Raw genomic sequence first — 22643 nt, forward strand, 5'->3', positions numbered from 1 at the left:
AAATTGAACCCCAAGTTACACTCTGAAGACCACTTCCTAGATACACTTTACATAGATTGCATAAGCAGCTCCTCTGGAGCAATTCCTTTACAGCACAGCAGTTAACTCAGATGAATTAATTACTCAGACAGTAACATACAGCAGCACCATAAGTATTTGTAGCATTTTTTAACATCCTAAGATTTGTTAGCAATGGACACCACTTTCTGTTTTTTTCAGTTGAAACAAAAAGTAAAAAATACAGTCTCTCCAACCTGAGCATATGCTTTTATGATTCATGCAGTTGTGTTGCTATTTTGGGTTTAGAAACCAGCAGGGAAGCTACAGACATGAAAATCAGTCTTTTGTAGGTATAATAAGCCAACTCATTATAAAAGTACCATATATGCAAAGCCTTTTCTTAGTAGCTGAGTGTTACCAACGATAGACAAAAATGCAGTCAGCATGACAGACAGCATTTTCAAAACTGATGTACAAGATACACAGGACATACCCTGAGCTGGGCACATTATTTTGGAGGGGCAGTTTACTTTTTGTAAATTGCTTGAAAATCAAGGCTGCATACAGCATGAAGAATTAGTGGGGATTTACTCATTTCAGTCCTCAGTTTGTATAGTCATGGCATTGATTTTTTTGTATGGGATCTTTGTTTCTTGGGGGATTGTGGGCAGTTGTTATGAGCAATGAAAAAGTGTTTGCGACATGGATGCCCCACCTATGCATAGCTATTTACAGAGTTGGAGGCCTTGCTTACAGTAGCAAAAAGATGTGTTAACTAACACACTCTTAATCCCCAGAGTACAGAGACCAAATTGTATTTTAATGTGTTTGCTAGACTGTCTTAAGATGCAAATTACTTTGTCTATTCCTGGGTTTCAATATGTTTTAAAATTGTTTTTTAGGCTAGAAGGTCATTTCTGTTGCAAGGCTGTGATCTCCTCAGTCTACACCAGTGTTGCATATGGTCTTGATCTGCTCCCTTGCCTGCCTTTTTGTGTCGCAGTTGCTGAGACATATGAGTGTGGATATTCCTCTGAGCTGATGCCCAGTCTCCAAAGACCCCCAGCCTGAGCTGTCAGAGTATCAGGCCTCCAAGATACACCAAGCCCACTCCAGTCATGTAGCACTGGCACAGCCAAAATTTCTCAACCACTGAATATCCTAGACTCTTTTAGTTTGCATACTAGTAATAAATTAGGAAGTTTATATTATTTCATTATGCAAAGAGAATTAGACCTTTTATATGCAAACCAGCTCAAGACAGGAAATACATCTTTAAGAAGAAAAACTGTAAACCACCAGTTATTAATATCACTGACATTTAGTTCAGCCTAGACATGATATGTCATAATTTTGCTGTTTGCTTATGAAATATGCATGATGGCCTCTGGTCTGTGGATTTCTAATGAGAATAAAATACTGGCAGCTACATTTTTAGAGGGGGAAGGGGAAATACAAGCACTAAGAAAATCAAGCTTAGCATACACACCTCTAATATCCAGACTGCTCCAGAAAGTCACGTGGGAAATTACTTACACGATCAGCTTCTCATTCATACCTGTCTCACCATATCCATGTCCTTGTAGACTGTGGCAAATCACTTAAAGGGTGAGCATGTGCAGGGCTACAAACACAGCCCCTATGATTGGAGGTGCAAAAAGGTTTCTTACTATTCAGCTGTTTCTTTCAGACCAATGAAGGAGACAAATGGTAAGGGAAATTATGCTGAAGCTGTGGTTCCCTGAAGTCAGCAGCAAAATACCTGTGGAGAGCAGTGGGGAAAAAAATGTCATCTGTGCTATATGTTCATGGCCTTGCTGCTGACCTGTTCTGTGATCATGGCGTGCATCTTAAGGCCACAATTTTCAAAGCAACCTAGTGCTTAAATATAGAGATGAGAGTCTATCTTGTTGCTAAAAGTTTCTAACCAATCTAGTGCTAAATTACTCAGTTTTGTTGTAAGACTTTGAAACCAGTTGATATGTAACCTTTGAACTTGCTCTCCTGCTAATGAGAAAGCTCTCCAACAGTCTGTACAGATTGTATGGGTAGGAGGTGGATGCTTTTCAGCAAGGCTTAGGCTTCTGAAGTTACATTCTTATGATGTCTGTCATTCAATTTTTTTCACATTCCAGCTTGTTTTTCTTTTTCAACCCTTGTCTTTTCAACAGAGAGGTGTTCATGAGATTCGAGAAATTCGGCAGTTTCACTTCACTGGCTGGCCAGACCACGGTGTACCATACCATGCGACAGGCCTGCTGGGATTTGTACGGCAGGTCAAATCCAAGAGCCCACCAAATGCTGGCCCTCTGGTTGTTCACTGCAGGTAGGTAGAACAGAAATCCCTCCATTGTGTTGTCCGCTAAACTCAGGACCTACTTTTGCTTCTCCTGTACTGTGTAATCCATGCACAGGTTGCTAAAGCCACTGGAGCTCTACCCACAATAACTTAATATCTAAAATACAAACAAGAATGGAAAAACTGAGCCTGAAATCCTGCAAATGCCTGAATGCAAGGCTCCATTTCAGTAATCATCCCACTGATCAAGTGCCTGTGAGATGAACCCTTACACTTTACATTTTCCATACACTGCTGAACATTAACTGTGCTCTTCTTTTACTTTAGTGCTGGTGCTGGCAGAACTGGATGCTTCATTGTTATTGACATCATGCTAGATATGGCAGAAAGAGAAGGTGTTGTAGACATATACAATTGTGTGAGAGAGCTTCGATCTCGGAGAGTTAACATGGTGCAGACTGAGGTATTGTTAATCTACTGGAATACTGTCTTACGCTTCGCAAGAAAAAATATTCTTCTGGCCCATAAAACTAGAGCCCCTTTGTGGCTGGCACCATTCAGAGGATAGTTTATTCAATCATATGCAGAAAACAGTCCACACACAAACCTGAAGAACCATTGCCCAAACAAATGCGCAGTTATGCTGCACTTAAGGTTCACAGTGGTTTTTAAAAAAAAGTAAAATCATGAGTGTTTCGTCTCTGGGAAGGATTCATTCTGGACTACATCTTGTTGAGGCTCAGTTATGTGATAGCACCTACAGAACTGTGCAGAGGAATGAGGAAACCAGAAACATTCAGAGTTTTATTATGGAGTGTTACTGCACTTCTGCTTGTACTTGTAACTAGTTTGAGTCAATGCTTCTGTATTAATTTCTAAATGAGTGGGATAAAGTTTTATGAACTGCTGTTGTTCCTTCTGGTCTTGCTTCAGTGCTGGTAAAGTCAGAGAGAATTAGTGGCAACCATATTAGCTGTTATTTTTTATTTACCAAAATACTAATAGCATATGCTCTTTATATCAGCAGTTATGCTCTCTATGTCAGTAATTATTTTAATTGCTTTACCAGGAACAGTATGTATTCATCCATGATGCTATCCTGGAAGCCTGTCTTTGTGGGGACACATCTATTCCAGCTTCTCAAGTTAGGTCTGTTTACTATGAAATGAATAAACTGGATCCTCAGACTAACTCCAGCCAGATCAAAGAGGAATTTAGGGTAAGTCGTGGCTAGCATTACCTAGAAGCTATACAGTTCAGCTATACTAAAGACTTCTCCTTAAGTGCTTGCTCATAACCATGTGAATTTTGGACCAGGCCTGGGAGGGAAAGACTGCAAAAAAGGAAAAATAACATGTCACTAATTGCTGTTAAATTATGCTAAATCGTAAAAGAATGCAATGGAGTAGTAGTAAAATCTTTTTAATCACGGGAAGTTTGTCAATTCCTTCTGCTGTCCTTTCTCCAGAAGGCAGATTACTGTGTAGCTGTCTTTGAGGTTACTTTTCAGATCTGTATGCTTCCAGGATTTTTTGCTTCCAAACCCTGCTGACTGTGGTATGTTTTCATTTCTCTGCATATTGATTCCCACTGAAACTGAATGCCGAGCTGATCGATTCTTAAATATTTTGGGATGCTTCCACTGCTGTGTTAATTTTCTGTTGTATTGTTTACTCTTTTTGAAAGACTTTAAATATGGTGACTCCGACACTGCGTGTAGAAGACTGCAGCATAGCACTTTTACCACGAAATCATGAAAAGAATCGCTGTATGGATGTTCTGCCTCCAGACAGATGCCTGCCTTTCCTCATAACAATAGATGGAGAGAGCAGTAACTACATTAATGCTGCACTGATGGATGTAAGTCTCCACTATATCATTAATAATAAAAAAGGAATAAGCAGCCCTCCAAACTCAGCAATGCCAGAAAGTGGAGTCAGCATATGACTGAAATCCTTCTAGCTTGTTTTCCAAAAACAACATCTTTAAACTCCCAAGTACATTTAGGATCCCAGATATGTCACAGCCAAGGTTCCAAAGCCGTGCTCAAAGAGCAAGTCAGGGAGTTTTGATAAATTAAATGCATCTGGATTTCTCCCTAGTGCTTGAACTTTTAACCATCTGGCCTAGGAAGAAAAGTTAACCTATTAAGACACTAAGGCAGTTAAATAGGATAATAAGGTTTGCAGCAATATTTCAGTTCCCTTTGTTTCTAATTTAAACAGTAATTAACAAAAAAAAATAATTGTCTGTAAGGACAAGATAGTACACAAGCCATTACTTCAGTCTTTCCATTTATTTCTGTTTGCATGAATAGTTCCTCTTCGTGTGTGTGGATTTCTTTTTCAAATGCATCTATGGTAATTCTAATCCTACTAATAAAGTATCAGTAAAAAGACACTTAAACTGCCTTTACAGTCTGTAAATATTTATAGCCTATCTTTGACAATCTAGAGCTATAGTAATTATGGTTGTCAAACACATAAACAAGAAAACAGAGATTAGTAAAGAATGAACACATTGTAAATGGCCTTTTTGAAAAGTGAATCCAGAGTAATAACAGTTTATAGCAGTTTTTGCATTTCTTTCCTTCCAAGTTCTCAAAGCATTTTCCTAAAATAAGCCTAAGTTCAAAACACTCCTGTGAAAAGGTAGGTGTATTACCTTTATGTTTATCCATGTAGAGAAACTGAGAACAGAAGTTTAAGTGACTTCTCTAGGTCCTTACAGTAGGTCAATGACATTTCATATTAGAACAGAGCTTCCTTGATCTGCAATTTAAAATATTGCCATTACATTGTTTTCTTTCCTGGAGAGTTAGTACTGTTTTGTTCTGTAAATTAAGCACTGCTCAGAAAGAGCAGTGCCTCAATATTTCCTTTGAAAATGCTTCCCTTCTTCACTGATGAAACAATGCGCTGGATCCAAAAGTGTGTCTGGGCAAAAGAGTCCGAGGGAAGAGGTGATTTGGGTTGCCTTCCACCTGAAGCACCCTAGCCAGGCTCTTGCAATATCCCTGCACTGACAGACAAGAGCAGACATTTGTCCCTCTCTCTACACACAGTCTCCAGCAGGCAAGATGATGCGTTTCACCCTCTCTGCTTGCATCAGTTGAGATGCAGTCGGATCACCTCATGTATACCTATAGAGCTCACTTCAAGCAAAAGGGGTAGCAAGCATAATTTTTGTTATTCAGTATCAGAATGAGTTTGAGAATGGTTTTCCCTAAAAAACTGCTGGGGCTTCTAAGTGAGGGAGTAATGTAGAGCCCTTTGAGCATCTCTCACCTGCATGCAACTTCCATCAAGACAGGACTAGTAGGATAGAAGGCACGTGACTGATGTACCAGCAGCATTGATACCTGCTGGTTGCAGTTTGCTGAAACCAAAACAAAGAAATGAAGTCTTGCATGTCTTCATCTGTACCCCAGAACACATTGGATTCATTTTCTGTGGCCTCTGAAAGAAAGATGCAAATAGCTGATCAGATTGTATCTCTGTCATGGTACAAGTACTTCAGTTCAAGGCATGTAGAGTCTTCCCTGCCCTCCTTAACGAAGGCAACAGCAACCCCTCCCAACAATTGCCCCAGTATGGCCATGCTGGCCTTCAACACTCATGAGGACATAAGTGAAAATGCTAGTATGAGATCCACAGTGGAACAGTTCCACCAACAGCTCAGTCGATGACATACTCTGGTACTAAAAAAACCAAAAAGCACTGAAATTTATCCCCTGCGTATCCTCGCTGCTGTCAGATAGACCAGAATTTCAACAATATTTCTGAAAAATAACTAGATATTTCCTTTCATGGGCATCATTCAAATTAACAGCTAAGTGCAGACAGCCAAGATTAATCTGTCCATTAACAGCTCAAAACAAAACTGTTGCTCAGAATTTTGTAGGAGTTGCATTGGAGGCAAAAACCTCTGATGATTTTACTCTATGCCTGTGGCATAAAATACATTTCAGAAATACAACATCTGAAGAAGTTATATTCTGACCAAATACAGTTTATTAACCTTGAAGCATATAAGATCTCAGGAAAGAGCTGAAAACAATGTATTAATTATATAGAAAATAGAAATAATGCTTTCAGTTCCAAAGTTTGGGGGCTATGACTAGCATTCCGCTAAATGGATTTTTATTTCTTACCATTCTTCTCACTGTCTCATTATTTCTTTGCAGAGCTACAAGCAACCATCAGCTTTTATAGTTACACAGCATCCCTTACCAAATACCGTCAAAGATTTCTGGAGACTGGTCTTAGATTATCACTGCACTTCAATAGTTATGCTGAATGATGTGGATCCTGCACAAGTAAGTCCAGAAAACTGCTCCATTCAAAAGAGGAGTGCTAGTGCCTCAGCATTTCAGAACAGCTCTAGGACATAATTAGTTTTATAAAACAACATTAAATACTAACACACTAAAAAATTGATTTGTAGCTTGTGGATACACATAGGGAAAGAGGAATAAATCAGCCCATCAGCAGCATCTCCACCAAAATGTTAATGCACACACACGTAAGTGCATGCACCCATAATTTATTCTGATAAGAGAACATGCCTTGGGAAGAACTGCTAAAAACCAGAAATGATGGTTGTAGAATTCTGACTCAAGTCTGAAACAAACTAATAATAGCCAAAAGTCATAAACAGAAGCCAACAGCTATTCATTAGCCTGCCTGAAACAGGTCAATGACCTTAGTTTGCTTACCAGGGGGTAGGTGTTTCCAGTGTGAAAATCTGTGTTATGCTTGGCACAAAATGACATTGTTAGCAAGGAGATAGGAACTAAACAAGATTGGAGACTAAGCATCCTTTGGAAGAGAAAACAGGGCAACGAAAGATATGGAAGAATGTAATTACCTTACAAAGAGTTGTGCATGCTGTACATGTTCTTTAGAAAATTGGAAGCCCGTACCTACTGGTTTGGCAATTTAATCACTAGCATTAATCACTAAGCGTCCTAGAGCCTGGCTTGCAACTGCGCAGTTCCAAGTTCTTACACAGATATGATTTCCTTGGTTCCAACAAACTGCACCAGCTGTCTGCCAGAATAATGTGGTCGTAATCTGGGTTCTTAATATGTAAATATTTGTTAATTATTGGTTAAGAGCAATTGTTATTTTTTGTAGCAGACTGCATGTCATTTTTATTCTTGATATGATCAATAATCTTTTCAGTTTTGTTGAGTATTGAACAGTTAGAAAAATGTTTCCTCTTATTTCTTTTTAACATGGAGAATTTGTTTTTTAAACATACTAATCTTCCATTTTTTCTTTCAAATGAATGTGTAGGAATTCTGCACAGTATTTTAAAGACTGAATTTCTGATTCCAAGCCCTTAACTGTCTACAGGGAGAAAAACAGAAATGAAAGACAAAACTTTTATTCATGAGTCTAAGATTATTTTCTGAGTGAATAAGGAAAGACTCAAGGGAGTCAGACTGTTAGGGACTGCTGAACAGAGTTTTTTTAATTTGTGGGCTGTGTTTTGAATTTACAATAGTGCATGGCTATTTCAAGCATTTATTAGCCTCACAGGCTTTTAAAAGCTATTGGGATATGCAGTTAATGCACCTGCTTCTGCAGTATGTTAAACCTCTTCCCTCTAATGTGAGTAACAATCTTTTCATTAGGAATAAATCTCAAAACCCTCAGAGCAAACAGAAGTGGAGAGAGGGCAGAGCTTATTAAAAACACACATTACATTCAGATTTATTAATAATTACTGTTATCATTATTATTTATGTATATATGGAGTGTTTACTGTTCTGTTTAGATGCTACAATTTATGTGGATTGTTATGCTCTATTGGGAAATTAAATTCAACCCTTCACAGTGACTCTGACTTAAAGAGAGTCGCCACCATCACATGCATGCAAAATGCGCAGACCTAAATGCTTTTGGTTTCCTTAGAACTTGAAAATCTTGGCTTCCTAAAACAGCTCCAGCAAACAGCTCTGCTTATTATCATTTAAGCATTTTTCAAAGATTGGTTAGAACAGTATTCCTATGTATTTGAAAGTCATGTATTACATTGTGCACGTTAAATGATCTGAGCACTGGCATTTGCAATAGTTGTATGCATTGTATTTTGCTATCCTGTACACTAGCATTTTTCATAATAAAAATTTGTGTAAGATTAGACAATATTTGGAAAGAATTTGCTCAGCAGACCAAATCATGTGAGGGGGTTAAAATAAATGAAAATATATTTTCCTACTCAAAATTTCTGGTTTTAACTTGTTAAAGTGAACTCCTGCAAATCAGACCCTGTTCTCTTTTTAATTGATGTAGTAAATGATTATGTTTTCCTAAAATGTAGTCATCTCTAAAGGGCTTTGTTGAGGACTAAGTGTTACAAGAAATGCAAAACAACATCTGGAGTAAATGTGATTTGTCAGCTCAGCTCTGGATCACCAACACCAATGCAGCAGAGTGAAGACCACAGCTGTTTTACTGAATGAAATAAAATTCCAAATATGACATCAAGGCTTCCGCAAGCAAACAAAATTTCATGAGTTCATACTTAATTTTGGTGAATGCTTGCAAAAGCTACATGCTTGAAATGCTTTAAATATCCCTGGAAAAAATCATTAGGGTTTTTAAGGAAAAAAATGGACAAGCAGAGTCTACCTTCAAAAAACTCCTTGCAAAGTGTTGATTTAATCTTTAAAGTATTAACACAGATGATAACTGGTTTCTGGATTAAGCCATCCTGATACTATTAGGCACTAAAACTGTGCAAGATAATAGTAATATTACTTTGTGATCTTTAGATACCTAGAAGTAATGTTTTCTGAGCACTAAAGAAAGCATAATTACTATTTTCAGGTAGCATTCATAAGATGAAATTGAGCAGTTGTTGAAAATGTGAAGCAATGCTGATATTAGCCAATGTCATCAGTCACAGGTGAAACATATGTGAAAAGTCTTGAGTTTTGAGAAATGATGCACCCTTCATAGTATAAAGCACACCTTCTGACATAGCTTGAATTATTAGCAACTTTTCAGGGCCATTGGAGATACCAGGCCTTTGGTCTTTAGGCTTCATGCTGTCTCTGAGATATGGTAGTATTTGACAGCATCCCCCTGTCTTGTCATAATGTATTGCAGAATTGATGCTGTGTGTCAGAAATGTGTTACTCCAAATACCAGAGAATGGTGAGTACAGGAGCAAGCAATAGCATGTTCAGTTAAGTGAAAAGGTATTTGTTTAAACTTGCTCCACACAAGTAAAAGCAGAATGCTCAAAACTGGTGGAAGATGTTGCACTGTGTATTTTATAAAGATATTGTGTGAGAATTTCAGTAATAAATGTAGCACAAAGAAAATATCTAGAAAAGTATATTGAGGCAGCATGAAATTGAAAGTGATTAACTGTGTTCTCTTCTGTTTGTGGTCTTCTATAGCTGTGTCCTCAGTACTGGCCAGAAAATGGAGTACACCGACACGGTCCTATTCAGGTGGAGTTTGTATCAGCTGATTTAGAAGAAGACATAATCAGCCGGATATTCAGAATTTATAATGCAGCCAGAGTAAGGATGTTATTTGCAAAACAATTCTGCCTCAGTAGATGAGCTGACTACTCAAATCACAAAAAATGAAAGTTAAACTCACATAAAACCATTCTCATTTTTCAGCTTATTTATTTGAAAGTGATGGTGCAATACTGAGTCACACCATAATCAATAAGAAAAAAGCCTTCTATGTGTAATTAAAGTAAAAAATACTTTAATGCATATCTCGAGTGTGTTAAATGCAAATGAAATAAATGCAGTACCCGGATTGTATGGTAACCAAGAGATGCCAAAATCAGTGCTGTTTTCAACAGTTTGAAATTAGCCACCTTGCATATTTGTATCCTGTGTCATGCGAAGAAAGCTGTGCACCAATACTAGGCATGTTTTTCAATACCACTCCCAGGCTTTTAGTGAAGATCCTGTCCCACTAATCACACTTCATAATATATGTAAGCACTTCAGAGGGACAAGTATGTTCTCATATCCAGCTTTTATGCTCCCATAAAGTTGACAGAAGACTAAATGGGCATGTCTTTCAAGCTGAGTGGAAAAAAGATTCCACCACAGACCAAGCATCTCTTCCCATACAGATGGAGGGAGCCTTTGCAATGGACTGGTATCGATCACCAAAGAACCATAGCTAGGAATAAGCAGCACTCCCTGCTGAAAAAAGTCAGGAACTGCCCTGAGATCCAGTAGCTCTCAGGAGAGTTAAAGGCCCCCAAAACACACCCAAAAACATGCTAATATCTGAACAGGGAAGCAGATTGTAAGCTTCAAGGTATTTCTTTAATACTATGATGGCCTTGCACTTGCAGTCAATGTGGCAACATAAAAACACAATCTCCAGCAGTGTTAACATGAGCTTTAGCAGACGCTGGGTCTGGCTGATGTGCTTTGGGAAGAGGGGCTGTCAGCTGAAAGAAACTGGCCAGGAAATCAGTAGATACCAAATCTTGACATAAAGCAGACAAAACCCATTGAAGAACATATCTAATGCTCCATCCGTTTTGGTTTATTCCCTTATCTTGTTAATCTTACATCCTCTCTATTACCTCTTACTCTAGAGAAAAAATTGTAATGCCAACATTTCTGTGTGTTGCCTGTTTTAAAAGTGGCACTAAAATGCCCTCTCTTTGCACAGAAGTGAAAGTGGCAAATCCTAGACTACAAAACCGGTTTTCATGTATGTGGTTTTTATGCCCTTTTCAAAGGACTGTAATTTTCTGCCACTAACATTTGTTCTATGCTCCTTTTTTATTTTAAATCACCATAAAGCAACTGTTCAGTAACGTTTCACCAAAGAGGTTCTGACTGCTGCAGTAGCACACAATAAAATAAAATGTAGTTAGATTTTTTATAAGATGGAAACATCTGAGGGTTTTGTTTGGTTTTTTAAATGTTTTCTGCTTCAAAATGTCTTGAGAGGTTTTGACCTTTCTTGGAAAAATCAACAAAAGCACGCAAACAGTCTTTGAAATGCTGAAACATATTTTTAAAAAGGTATATGATTGAAGTTGTGTTGCAGCTCCCTCTTTGCTACCAAGTTCCTGCTATGAGATTAATAAATTATTTGCTTGATCCTGCAGCTGTACCATTGCTCTATTCTAGTCTATGTGTATAGCACTCTGTTTAAAACCTCTTGTTCTAATAACTCTGTTGGAAAATAAAAGCCATAACTCCTCAAGGGCAGTTGAAATTACATTAGCAGTTTGTCAGTAGTGATCTGCTTGAACAACTTTCCTCACTGATGCAAATACCTAAGTTATTTACCAAAAAAAAAAGCTGTTACTTTTCCTCCTTGTTGTCTGAATCTCTACAGCCCCAAGATGGCTATCGGATGGTGCAGCAGTTCCAGTTCCTGGGATGGCCCATGTACAGAGACACTCCAGTTTCTAAACGCTCCTTTTTGAAGCTTATCCGCCAAGTGGAGAAGTGGCAGGAAGAATATAACGGGGGAGAGGGACGCACAGTTGTACATTGCTTGTAAGTACTGGAAACAGAAGAGAGAAAGCAAGGGAATATTGTTACAGAATTTGTGCCAGATTTTAAAAGATTTGTGAAGAGGCATCTGTCTAATCTGGAAGTGGATAAATAATACAACTGCTCATTTAAAAGCTTTGAATACTAGAGGAATTGTATGATTTTTATGTAGATTCATGAGTTTCCCTCTCTGTCCCTTGGTAGACCCCTATGAAAAGGTGATGGGTACAAGTTAGCTCTATTTTATATAAAGGTGTCCAGTGACTTTTGCAAATGGAAAAGATGCATATTTAGTCAGAGTAAATCAAAATTGTACCTTCCAAACAACATACCTTTTATTTCCACAGATAAGGACTGTAGAAATAAGTAGTATAGGAGGGGTGATTCCTCTTCCAGACATAAAGCACAGCAGTAAAAGTGGCGTGACAGACCAGTTACGATGGTCCTGTATTGCCTTACCTTTCTCTAATAATGGTATATATTTTTGTCCTCCTGTGACCTTTGTGCTCCACTGATGCAGGCTCTCATCCACTCTGCGACCATCCTTATTTTGATATGGCTTAATACTTGTACATGCTGTTTGCCCTCAGCAGTAGCCAATCTTTTGAGACCAAGTCTTCGATGCTTGAAGTTGTATCCCTCTTCCTCTAAACATCTGTTTAAAGATGTTGCCATGATGGAGAAGGGACATGCTAACAGGAAAAGCACTCTAATGCACTTTCAAAAGTTGGGACTCAATGTTAGAATGATGGAGAAGATCTAAGAGTGTATTAATAATTCCCACTATCACTGACCTTGAACAAGTCATTGCTCTTCAGTTTCCCCATCTGTAGAATGGGGATAATAATACTTTCATCAAAGGAGCATTGTGCGGTGTGATTAATTAATGTTTTGAGATCTTTAGCTGAAAAGACCCTTTTGAAGTGCAAATTACTGTTATCTCTGAGGTGGCTGATGATATTAAATAGTTGTACAACATCACACATGCGTCACTGCCAGGCAGTGAAGAAAGAAAAAGCTCTAATATAATCCTTTTAAATGACTTTATTTTAATTAAAATTCTCAAAGAGTCCCACAATATCAGGCAATGTTTTGGCAGCAGAGAGCATTCTTTTCGTAATGCCTGGATGTGACAGATGTGCGACGTTGTATCTTCCTTTGAAAATCAGCCATTTATGAAACTGGTTTGAAAGACCTGCTACCTAACTAGTCTGCACTCTGGTAATTATTAAGGTTTATTATTTTTGGTGAAGCGCAGCCTAAAGATTCTGATTAGAATAGCTGTAGAAATAATGTTTCCAGAAAGAAAGAGATTCTCTTGAAGATTAAAAATAACCGGGGATGAAGTATTATTAAATACTGTATTTGATCATGCATATGAACTTTTGTGCCTAGCTTCTGTGTTAGCAAGTCACTTTGGGTTCTCATCCTCTGATGCTGTGGATGGAGGGTGAATACCTACACTTTTAAAAGTAGTCATTGCCAGGCAGCCGGCTCCTCTGCCTGCTGCCGGGGGGGAACGCATCAGCCAGGGGAATATCACAGCACGACCTAGCGCCATGCTAAAGGTGGAGCCACCAAAAGGGCTCCTACAAATGAGACTTTTGGCACTTTTGCGCTTCCTCTGAAATGCCTTTGGATCCAGGAGGAAGGCACCAGGATTCGGAGTAAAAGAACTCAAAGATCCACTTTCTCTAGAACACTTCCAGGCCTGATGCTCATTGCAACCTCATGCGTTTGCAGTTCAAAGGGGTGTTGAACTGAATCAAAAAGTACCTTGTCCTTATTTTAGCATCCTCTTTGTGCTGTCTCAAGTGTTCACTGAAGGGCGCTGCAAAACTCAGCCATTCAACTCCCTCCAGGCTTTCAGCCTGCTGAATTCTGAATCATAGCTTTGAGATCTTTCAGCCTATTAATTCCAATTTAAAATCGTGTTCTGCCTAAAGTTCAGCAGCCTTCAGGGGCAGGAATGTTCTGTGGTTTCTTCCTACTGGAACTCATGTCTTCTGTAGCCACCCCTGGTGCTGTATGAACTTGTAACATAGAGTCAATTGTAACTGAGCCATTTTATCACTTTTATTGTAGGAATGGAGGTGGCCGCAGTGGGACATTTTGTGCAATCAGTATTGTTTGTGAAATGCTTCGACATCAGAGGGCTGTTGATGTATTCCATGCTGTGAAGACACTGAGGAATAACAAGCCTAACATGGTGGACCTTCTGGTATGAGCTTTTTAACTGCACCACTAAATATAAAATGTTCCTTTTTCTCAGAAGACTCAGTAAGATTTCCAGGATTTGCAGTGGGAGTTGTTCACAAAGCAAGCAAGTCATTTTCAAAGGGGATAATGAAGTCACTTCACTTGTAAAAGTATTTTTACACTACTTTCTTCCCAAGGAGACTTTGTCTCTGTTCATTTGAATTTTTTAAGAGTTTTACACTTTCAGCGAACATCCTTATTAATTTTCTTTTCTAGCAGGCTGAGCCAAGTGGAGAACAGCCCTTGCATGGTAGAAATAATAGTTACGTAAAATGAAATGCCAGATTTCCAAATTATATATTTTATAAATAGCTTAATCGCCTAATATGTATCAAAGCCATGAATTTCAGTTTGACATCCAGAATATTGCATTTAATTATGGTTGGTCTATCTCATAGAAAGATTAAAGAAGTTCAGAAACAAGGGGCCATGTGCAATTATTTTCCTAGAGAGTGTTTTATGAGCTTTTTTTTTTTTAAATGGAGAATTGCTGAAGTGCCAGCTGCTATGCCAGAAGAGCTGCAGAACAGCTTAAACAAGCAGGTTCCTACACTCCAGTGTGTAGTTCTGTACTTGGAGATGGGTGTAGAGTGATAACCTATTCTGAAGCCTAAGTTATAAAAGACACTGTTTTACAACGTCCTGCTGTAGAGGTGACTGCTTAAGAGGCAGCTGTATTTGATTTAGCATCATAGGCAGGAGGAAGCAGCATCAGGGCAGCTTCAGGGATGCTAAACCAATCATCTGAGCTAATTTTGCAAGCTCTGGTTAAAAAGGTTTGAGTCATATTCAACATCTTTTCTACAGAGTGCCCAGGGTGAGGCAGGAGGCATCTCACAGAGCTGGTCCAGCCTCTTGTAATTTTGGGAGAGATCCCTCTCTCTCAGATAAGCTACTGAGATGTGGGTATAAAACACAGTGGAGAATGGGCAGAAAGCAGGAATTTCTGTTGGGAAGAGTGAAGCTTTCAGGCTCATGTGTAGATGGGTAGGGTTATCCACTTCCCCACCACATGGATCACTGCGCCTCATCTGTCCCATAGAAGAATGGCTCCCACCACGTCCTCCATCGCAGTGCTCTCATCTAGCCTACCTGAGAAGTCCCAGACCCTCCCCTAAGCCCTGCTCTGGCCAGGCTCATGGAAAAAAGCCAGATGTTGCCAGCTGTGCAAAGCAAGGAGGGAGTTTACAAGCAGTACCACAGGGCCATGAGTCAGCAATGTGGAACTGTGAACCTTGTATCGGTGAGAAACTATCAAGCTTTCGCAGTGGCGGGTGGGTTGGCTCCTCTTCCTCTAGTTTATATTCTCAGGAGGGGAATCATCATGCTGAGAACCATACATTTTTATTTCCTAGATATTAAGAAAAATGTCCTACTGCTTCATTCAGGTAGTGTAGTTCGGATAGAGGCCTGCTGTTCTCCATTCTCCCAGAGCTTAAGTCCACAGAACTCACTGATCTCTTATTCATTTATTTTATAGAAATAAAAAGAAAATTATCAGTGTGAAGATGTACAGTTGAAGAAAATGCTCTCTATAAATTCCCATTTGTGACAGTTCTCCAGGTATAGATTTGTCAGGCAGCTGTCTCCATTTTTGAGCAGAGAATTTTTTTAATCGAAAGCTAAATGTATTATTTTAGAATATAAAAACAGCTTTTAGTAAATTGAGGATGGTATTGAGAATGTCTGGACGGCATTGAGAGGCCTTGTAAGGCCTTTTCATTAGGAGATTTCAAAGCACTTGTGAAGAAGATCAGTACTGTTTTCCTTATTTTACAAACAGACAAACAAAAGCAGGGGACAATCAGGATTTTTCCCATTATGTAATTTGCTGGCAAAGCAGAGTTAGAACCACATCTCTTCAGTCTTGGTCTGCTACTTTGTAGAAACAAATATTTAAATTAGCAAGGTTTCAATTTCCATGCAGATTGTTTCATGGTAAAAGGGAATCGGGGACACTTGAGTTCTTTTCCTGATCCTGTTACCATCTTTATCCTTTATGACCTTATACGTTAATGTGTCTTTGCCTCAGTTTCCATATCTGAAAAATGAGAACAATAATATTCATCTACCTTTGTAAAATTTTGTGGTAAAAGATGAAGTGCTCAGAATTACAACAGTATTTTACAAAAATAGTTTCAAGACTGCTTTATCAATACCTGTTACTCACTTTCTGACTAGGTGAAGGGCAATCTTTACAGTCCATACTTAGACATTCACCTCTTAATTTCATTGAAACCTTTGGTTTTCCTGCAAGTGTAAAAATCTGAATGCCACATCCATACAATATGGAAATCTATGAAATTCTTCAGCCATCATACAAAGGTGACAGATGGTATTACAAAATGTCTATTACAGAATGCCCAAAGCATTTTGTGATAAATGTTATTGGACCTACCAATAGGTGTCCTAGAAAAAAAAAAAAAAATATACCTCTCTGAAGCTAGCTAACGTAAGAAGACTTTTAATATCCACCATCAAGTGAATAATAAAAAGGTAGAAAGGACACACATGAGTGAACACAGTGGGAAATAATATATGTCTGGTCTTTAAGACAGGTATTTGGTTTACTAAAACTCATAGTTATTCTGCTGGATCAGTAAATCAGCATAAAATGAGCATGGAAAAATGGAAATAGATGAATGGCTGATCTGTTGGTTTGATCTGTTGTGTAGTTATAGAATAATTTTCATTTATTTAGAAACATATATGCAATAAAAGCAGAAAAGGAACCATTTACATAATACTCCTTTCTTTCCTCTCTTCTTTTTTATTCTTTTCTCATTCTGAAGAAGACACAAGCAGTTTATGAAACCCTGCAGGATCTCAAAACCTCACATACAACTCTTCATAACTTAGGTGATATGTGCACCAAAGATTTGTTTTCTTTTGAAGTGACAGCTCTCAACAAAAGAACTTAGAAATTGTCCATGCTTGTTAATGGCTTTTTGATTATTGTAATATTATTTGCTCTCTTACATGTTAAGGTGGACTCTCTTCTCACCTAAAATGTGATCCAAAATCACAAGTACAGGCCAAAAGAGTTAATCCTTTAAAATGTTTGCTTCAGTGAAAAGGAGACTATATCTGAAGTGTAATTGTAATCTTCCTACTTGTGATGTTGGGAAGGTGAAGGCTGAGTGCTGTCAGCTAGTTAAGTCTGTTGTTGTTCCTATATGATAGTACATGCTTAGTTATCTTTTATTAATGGATTAAAGTGCATAAGACAAAGAGGCATTTCAGTGGCAGAAATAGTCATAAAACTGTCAGATATTTCCAAACTGGATTTTTAGAAGCCAGAGCCCTTGGATTCAGGGAACACGCACCTACTATTTCTTTCAGCTTTTTTGTTTAATTTAAATGTTTGTAGTATTGCTAAATATCGCGAATAGCAAGAATGAAAACAGAACAGGGGTATGTGTGCACCCACAAAACTGAAGTCATCAGTGACTGCATCATCTAAAGTTGCAGAGTGGACGAAGGTCGGTCAAAAGTATTGGCCTCTGTACTGCTGAAGATGTGAAGGGGGCAAAGTCACAACCCTTCGTGTCTGAAGGATGCAGGCTGGGTTTGCATGCCACGGGAAGGGGATTTCCCTGGGACCGGCCCAGTTTCCAAGCAGTTGCAAATAAAACCAGCAGGTCTGTGTTTGAAGCACAGGGTTAGCACCCGAAAATTTAGCCTGGGTAACAGAAGAGGCATCAAGAGCCTAACTTATGCATCACCATTAATTGCTAAAAATCAACTGGAATTAATCCAATTAATTTAGGTCAGGCCTGATCTGACAGGCCTATTGCACTGGGAGAGGACAGTATTTTGATGTGGGTTTGGGCTGCATGTAGAGGAGGAACAGTAAGCAGCTCTTGCCCTGAAATGTAGCAAATGTATGAATGACATTAAAATAGAAGTTATGATCTGGGAAGTACTAGACACTGGGTCTATTTTAAGATAAACATTTCTAGGAAGGAATTTCAATAACTCCAATTCTGGTGAAGTGCTACATGAGCATTTTGACAGATGACAGAAGAGTTGCAAGTCAATTTACTTACGTGTAGTCAATTTTTCTCATAGAAGTGTATTAAAGTAGCTAAATGTGCATCTAATATGAGCAGTACCATAAGTTACTGTGTGTAGTGTCTATTGTCTGGTTAATATAAAGATTTTCTTATCTGAATACAAATTGAATTTGCAAACTGGTTCCTATTGACAACAGCTGATAGTAAATAATTTTAACAGAAGAGAAATATTGATCCCCTTAATTAAGTTCCTTCAATAACTGACTTTTTGTGGTTTTCTTTTGATTTTTCAGGATCAATACAAATTCTGCTATGAAGTGGCTTTGGAATACTTGAATTCTGGCTGATTGCATAAACAGCATACACAAAGTTCCTCCTTTCACCACCACAAACAAAGCAAGTCACTTCACAATATCTGTGTAAATGAGATGAAGACTTCTCAGTGTTATGCTTATACTGCTTTGTATAATTGGCTCTTTTTAAGAGCCGGAAAAGATGTTTATAAAACTGCTTGCACTGCCCGTTTTCCACTCTAATGCCGCTGCTTGACACCCATATGAACATACACCAAACCACATGGCAGTTGTTGAACACTGTATTCATACGTAGCCATTGATGTGGTGAAGCAGCATAGTCCTCTGGTAAATAAGAAAGCACAATTATATTCTTATGAAGGAATTTGTACTTTTCTGTTATATTTCGTTGCCTGTGATTCTCAGTTATTGTCACAGCCTAGTGTACATTTCTGTTCTGTGGAGAATGCTGTCTGGCATTTTGATAATATATGATTTTAGTTACATTTGTATTCTAACACATGCATAATAAATGAATCATACATAGCTTATCTGAACTAATGGAAAGACATGTACCAAATCATGTTAACTTTGTTGAGTTGTAATTTCTATCCACTTTGTACCATTTCAGAGAGAGAATCTTGATAGAAATACAGTTAGAAAATGCAAAATACAGGATGCTCAAATTAATATATCCAAAGCTTTTTCATTTGTTTATATTGTAAATATTTTTTGATTTCATCAAATTATTTATTCATTAAAATGAATTTTTTTGTGAAGCACAGTGAGTGACAATCATTTTTATTAAGCCCTGGAAATGCTTACTGTATGATAGTGTAAACATTTGTTTACCTTGTATGGATTCTCAGCTCAATAAATAATTACATACATGATAAAATCTCGTTTAATTTAATATCTCTGGGCATCTGAGTGCCTTCAGCTAAGCGTCTTTTCAGATTAATTCTTGTAAATACTGAGCTACCTCCAGAGCATGTTTATTGTGTGATCCAGCGTTGATCCAGCCAATACCAAGGTGTGCCGTGCCAATATATATAAAGAGGTGACTTGTACGTTTAAAGATGCATGGGCACAAATGCAGAACCTGAAAGTTGCCCTGCTGTATGAAGAAGAGATTATGTTGGGCTTACAGTATTCAGTCTTGTCACAGCATTCCTCTGCAGCCCTAAGCATGCCCTGCCATTCGCTTTGAGTCTGCTGCTGTGAAAGGGGTGATGGTGCCTTTGTTTTTAGGAAGAATGACTGCTGTGAGGGGGAAGTAATTCCTCGTGTTACAGATACCAATACTAGAATGACTGGGGGGATTAAAAAGTGAGTAGAACTGCTGTGTTACTAGGGCTGTTACCAGTACCGCCAGTGGACTGGTTTACACCACTAAAGCTCTTGCCTGTCCTGAGAATGGGTCTACTGCACTTCCCATGGCCTTTGGATGGTTCCCCTTTCTCCCAAGCACTCACCAGTGTCTGAACAGGCTGGGACTTGCCTCGTGTTCATGGATGCAGGAAGCACAGCAACAAAGCAGCAAGAAAGGGGAATGAGCCAGCAATGGCTTGCTGCACTGTCCACTGGAACTGCAGATCTTTCTCTCACCCAGAAGTGTCAAGGAGACATTGCAGACAGAGCAACTGCTCAATACTGAGGCCTTCCAAAGCTATATGGGAAACCCAATGCAAGCAAGCGGCAGACTGCACAGTATTTCAACTCTTAAAAAGATCCTTTTAATGTGCTAGCCATCTGGAATAAGGGCAGTATCTATATAAATGTATCAGTCAAAATGTTTTGAAAATTTCTAAATCTAGAGATCCAGCTTGGACATAATGACTCACATCTTGTCAACTGTCAGTTCAAAACCACTACAAAATTCCAATCTAAAGACACGAGGATAGGCTTCCTCTGGAGCTGGAAAGCATCTCTTTTAAAATTGCTTTAAAATGTAGCTGGCAGGTACTGGCCATTGCTATAAATTGCACAGAGGTAGTGAAGTACTTAGGAAAAACAACCCCAGCTCTGAGAAGAATTATGGTCCTTGGATAAACCCTTTAGAACTTCAGCCTGTTGCAGAATATGCTCTGATTCATTTGGAAACCCTAAGGTTAGGAAACAAAATCCATACCTCTAACATCATATTCTTCACAACCAGCTTGACAGGCCGGGTATGCCAACCAAGCATGCTTCTTTGTAATAATCGTGGGACACTAAAAAGTTGGGTTACATGATCTATTTATTGAAATATGCCTGTATGTGTCCAGTATTTCCTGATGCTTTAAAAAATATAAGTAAGATGGATAAGTGTGCTGAAGGAACCCTAGGACAAAAGGTGACGCAGGCAATATGATCCCAAATATGAATGACATTTATTGAAATGCAGCAAGAATCATGGCAATCTTTCCCAAGGACAGACACTGCCAGTGTCTGCCAGACATTATTTCAGCTGCTGTACTCTTGCAGACGTACTTTGCACAGGTAGGTCTTGGGGGATGAGAGGGGGAAAGGAGACAAGGAGGAGAGAGTTCTGCAGTGTTTCTTATTGTTTTACTGATATTACTTTTTTTCTTGTTCTTCTTCAGACATAGGCATAGTCAAACCCATGTTACAGAGTCTGTGTGATGTTGTCCCAAAAGGCATTCTGTGAACTACAATGCCTTAAAACTGGTGCCAGCTAAAGAAAGCACACCAGGCAGCTTTGTGTCCTCACTCACATACTACAGCTATCAATCAATACAAATGATAGAGAAATCCAGGCTTAGGTAAAACAATATTTTGGCAAGAAGAAAAAACAGATGAGGACTTCAGGAGTTATGAATAAAGAAAACATAAGGAATCAGGAGCAGAAAGAAGAGATGAACGTTGGGGGCAGGTATTCAAGATGCAGCATGGAGCTTATGAAAGTTACTTGGAGGGTGGCATTTTAGAGGAGACAACAGAAAGAAAACAGCAGTGACAGCTACTTTAAGTTTTCATAAACCAACTTCCCTTTTTAGAAGAAATTTACACAATTACAAGCCCAGTACAGCTGCAGAACTTACGGAGACATCAGCCCTAGTTTGGGAGGAACAGAGGAAGGGATGTCTTCTTCAGTCCCCAGTATATGAGGTACATAAATGAATAAAGAGATACTTTGAATGGTCAGTGTTATGGGTTTGTGTGGCACGGGGGGTTTTTTTGTAGCAGGGGAGGGGCTGCGGGGGTGGCTCCTGTGAGAAGCTGCTCGAAGCTTCCCCGGCTCCAAGTCGGACCGACTCTGGCCCAGGCCGAGCCCGTCAGCGACGGTGGTAGCGCCTCTGGGAGAACAGATTTAGGAAGGGGAACCTGCAGTGAGTGGGGGGAGTGGGATGTGAGAGGAACCCCTCTGCAGACACCGAGGTCAGTGAGGAGGAAGGAGGGGAGGAGGGGCGCCTGAGGCGGTGGATGCCCCTGCAGCCCGCGGTGAGACAAGACGGCAGGCTGTCCCCCCCAGCCCATGGAGGGGAGCGGGGGAGCGGAGGCCCACCTGCAGCCCAGGGAGGAGCCCACGCCAGAGCAGGGGGATGCCCCCGAAGGTGGCCGTGACTCCATGGGAAAGCCCGCAATGGGGCAGTCTGTGACTGGAGGACTGCAGCCCATGGGAAGGACCCATGCCGGAGAAGTTCATGAAGGACTGTCTCCCATGGGAGGGGCCCCCCCGGTGGAGCAGGGGCCGAGTGCGGAGTCCTCCTCCCCCTGAGGAGGAAGGAGCGGCAGAGACCAGGTGTGGCGAGCTGACCCCAACCCCCATCCCCTGTTCCCCTGCGCCGCCGGGGGGAGGAGGTGGAGAGAACCGGGAGTGGGGTTGAGGTGGGAAGGAGGGAGGGCTGGGGGGAAGGTGTTCTAAGGTTGGGTTTTACTTCTCAGTGTCCATGTTTTGTTTTGATTGGTAGTCAATGAAATTGATTTTGTTTCTTCCCCCAGTTGAGCCCGTCTTTTGCCCGTGACCATCAGTGGTGAGTGATCCCTCCCAGTCCTTATCTCGACCCAGGAGCCTGCCTTTATATTTTCTCCTCATCCCACTGTGGCTGGGGGGGAGTGAGCGAGCGGCTGCGTGGTGCTTTGTTACCAGCTGGGCTGAAACCACGACAGTCAGCCATATGTATCACCCAACTCATCATCTCACTGGGACTTGAAGTAGATGATTTTTGCTAAGCTATTCTGAAAGAGCAGCAATGGGATGGTGAGCGAGGTGATTGCATGCAGGTATTCTGTATCTTTTTAACAGCAATGCTCCGGACAGC

The 22643-nt window shown here is 39.7% G+C and overlaps 1 protein-coding gene across 15 annotated transcripts in view; it reads left to right on the plus strand.

The window, feature by feature from the left end:
- The window catches only part of PTPRM (protein tyrosine phosphatase receptor type M), a 505106-nt gene extending 485830 nt beyond the window's left edge, over nucleotides 1–19276 (plus strand). For all 15 annotated transcript variants that reach the window (XM_030011784.1, XM_030011791.1, XM_030011783.2 and 12 more), the window contains 9 exons: nucleotides 2172–2326; nucleotides 2627–2762; nucleotides 3369–3518; nucleotides 3986–4159; nucleotides 6486–6617; nucleotides 9717–9842; nucleotides 11650–11813; nucleotides 13896–14031; nucleotides 18379–19276. In XM_030011784.1, the coding sequence (XP_029867644.1) occupies nucleotides 2172–2326; nucleotides 2627–2762; nucleotides 3369–3518; nucleotides 3986–4159; nucleotides 6486–6617; nucleotides 9717–9842; nucleotides 11650–11813; nucleotides 13896–14031; nucleotides 18379–18432 (1227 nt within the window). In that variant the 3' untranslated portion in view covers nucleotides 18433–19276. The remainder of the gene's footprint in view (nucleotides 1–2171; nucleotides 2327–2626; nucleotides 2763–3368; nucleotides 3519–3985; nucleotides 4160–6485; nucleotides 6618–9716; nucleotides 9843–11649; nucleotides 11814–13895; nucleotides 14032–18378) is intronic.
- The last annotated feature ends 3367 nt before the right edge of the window (nucleotides 19277–22643 follow it).

Source organism: Aquila chrysaetos, chromosome 4 (assembly GCF_900496995.4).
Source record: "Aquila chrysaetos chrysaetos chromosome 4, bAquChr1.4, whole genome shotgun sequence".
Lineage (NCBI taxonomy): Eukaryota > Metazoa > Chordata > Aves > Accipitriformes > Accipitridae > Aquila > Aquila chrysaetos.